The following is a 2,726-nucleotide window of genomic DNA, read 5'->3' on the forward strand; positions in this document are numbered from 1 at the left end:
AGCGCTGTGTCATGCTATCGTCAGAGCTACCCTGTGACCCTGTCAAAATGTAAACTTCTCCACAACAATATATTTGTTAAACATCTCTGTCAATGACCAGGTAATGTTGTTAGATACATGTATCACGATTGCTGCTATTAGTCTCGATTATATAATGGCAGTGGGTAGATAATAGCCTTAAACTATCGCCAGGTAGTTGACAGTGTCTGTTTTCCTTTCGGTCAATGACCACTGTTCATTGGGTAACATGAGAAATCTTGTGAAAGCCGGGAATTTTATTTCAGCAAACATATTTATGGTGTACAATTGCTGATTTAAAAAAATCCAATAGACCCAAGAAAGTGGATGAACTCGAGTAAATCTAGTATGCAGTTATATAAAATATGAAATGAACAAGATTCATAAATTTATGAACGAAAACGGACCAAGGGAGAATTGATACATACTTGTTGATTGCTGTCAATGAACAAGTATATGTAATTTCTATGTACATTTTGTCGCTCATTTTGCGACTGCAATTACATAATGCATCGTGGCGTTTTATGTGACGTATGCTTATTTTGGAATGTCGTTTCAGAACAACAGCCGTTCTTTGACTTAAAAGATCGTCGTCGGCTTAATCTCGCAGTCAAGTAATACAGTCATAGTAAGACACGTAAATCTGCCATGCTATTTAATCATGCGGTATGTGTTGTTACCAGCAGCCAGGTGAAATACAAATGCAAAACAGCACGATGAAATACACGTGTTTATCATACCACCGCATTGATATCTGCCTGATATAACGTTGCCTGATATATTTTTCGGCGTAAGCTGTATTAAGCCAGCTTTTCACCCTGACTTGACCTTTGTAAGTGTCCAATAATACTCAAATAAAATTTCCCGCGGCTAGGTACGAATGAATACACTTCATTATTCCATTGGCTGATTTGAGTATAACACCATAACATTGGAAACATATCCGCGTCTTTGTAACACTGTTTTACTGCATGAAACAATTTTATCTCTAATGAAAAGGCTCAATAGATAGAACAGTTTTACAATCAATTTTCGACATAAATACAGTTTGTGCGTTCACCTTTTATTTTCAGAGAATTACCAGCGCAAAGCGTTTATACTAGTAGCTATGTTTGTCATATTTAGTACTTACTTGCATTGCATTTCAACCCGCGAGGTTTCGGGTCAACTCGCGGCCATTTGTGAAAGTCAGAGTTTCTATACAGTCATCACCGGAGTTCGCAGAAGGGGTTGCGATCATTGTGTTACACCGGTCTTACTGACAATAACGTACTGACTGTAATGCATTGCATTCCAATCCGCAAGGTATCAAGGTCAGTTTGCGGTCAGTTGCAGAAATCTTTATATAAACGCCGTCTCGTAAACTTTGTGCACTTGAAGTCTGTTTTGATCAGAAAGATACTAAATAAAGATATTCGGCGATATTATTGTGGTATGTCAATCATCGATTTTTAATATGGTTTCAACATTTGCATGATAAGGACCAATTTTGATAAAAATAATTAGAAATATTATCCATTTAGACCAGTTTATTAGCATGAGCACAATAATTCACTATACTATAATTATGCAATTAAATAAGATTCGAGTATTGCCGGCGCTGACCTATATGCAATCGTTTATTTTCATGTTTCTTGTGTTTTCTATTCTGTAAATATAGATATCTGAGTAATAATATCACATAAAGCAAAATAAGCCACGAATCTGGCGCAACACCCCGTAATTGATTGCTTATGATGTCTAGAACTGCGCAGAAAAAAGGCATCCGCTACTTTTTATCTCATAGAGATAACTTTTGATCGTTCATAAACATCGACCACAATCAACGCCGTATATCTTTTTAAAAGATATTTCTTGTTTTATCATACCACACATTGATTTCTGCCTGATATAACGTTGCCTGATATATTTTTTTATATCATGGTCAACAGGAAGTTCTTATATCAGTCAATGTTTGGAGTTACGTGGGATTTGCAATAAAGTCAACAATTCTTTCAACATTAATCAGGTTCAACAAAACTAAAAATTTGATACCAAGAACGCATATATTTTATTCTTGTTTAAACTTTAAAGTCATAAATCACAAAAAACGTTTATTTAAAAAAAATAACCACAGCCCGCACTACAAAGTTAAATGACGTCATCAATGGGACAATAAGTATTAAATATCGATATAGTCATTGCACTCGCAAGTGTTGCACAGAAAGTCGAGGCAAATGATAACTGTATGCTAATCCTCAACGTTTTAACAAACGATTTAACACGCTTATGTAATATTGACACCATCATCAAATGTCAATTTCAATACACATCTCCAAATGGCGTCTCAAACTATTCAGGAATGTGGTTCTTAGATTAAATTTGTCGCTGCAGTCCATTCCTGATCTCCATTCAAGACGTTTATAAGTAAAGCGGGTGTACTCTTCTCATTCGTAGTGCAAACAACTTTTTTTCTGTATACGATGTTAAAATAAGCGATTATTCGTGTCGTCTTTTCGAACGCCGTTGCTACATTTATGTCAACGTGTAAAAAGCCGGATCAGCAAAATCAGCGAGGATCCGTACATTTTAAATATAAAAAATGTGTGATTGTGTTGGCAGATTTTTGAAACATGTTGGTATGATAACAGAAAAACAGTTACTGTCCCATCGTTTTGTAATATATCAGGCTCGGCACGATTAAAAACGGCTCGGCAAGCCTCGCCGTT

At 35.8% G+C, this 2,726-nt stretch overlaps 1 protein-coding gene across 1 annotated transcript in view; it reads left to right on the forward strand.

The window, feature by feature from the left end:
* Positions 1–679: 679 nt before the first annotated feature.
* The window catches only part of LOC127846043 (GRIP and coiled-coil domain-containing protein 1-like), a 7,135-nt gene continuing 5,088 nt past the window's right edge, over positions 680–2,726 (forward strand). Inside the window, exon 1 of the mRNA XM_052377220.1 lies at positions 680–684. Within this exon, the coding sequence (XP_052233180.1) occupies positions 680–684 (5 nt within the window). The remainder of the gene's footprint in view (positions 685–2,726) is intronic.

The sequence above is a fragment of the Dreissena polymorpha genome, chromosome 9 (assembly GCF_020536995.1).
Source record: "Dreissena polymorpha isolate Duluth1 chromosome 9, UMN_Dpol_1.0, whole genome shotgun sequence".
NCBI lineage: Eukaryota > Metazoa > Mollusca > Bivalvia > Myida > Dreissenidae > Dreissena > Dreissena polymorpha.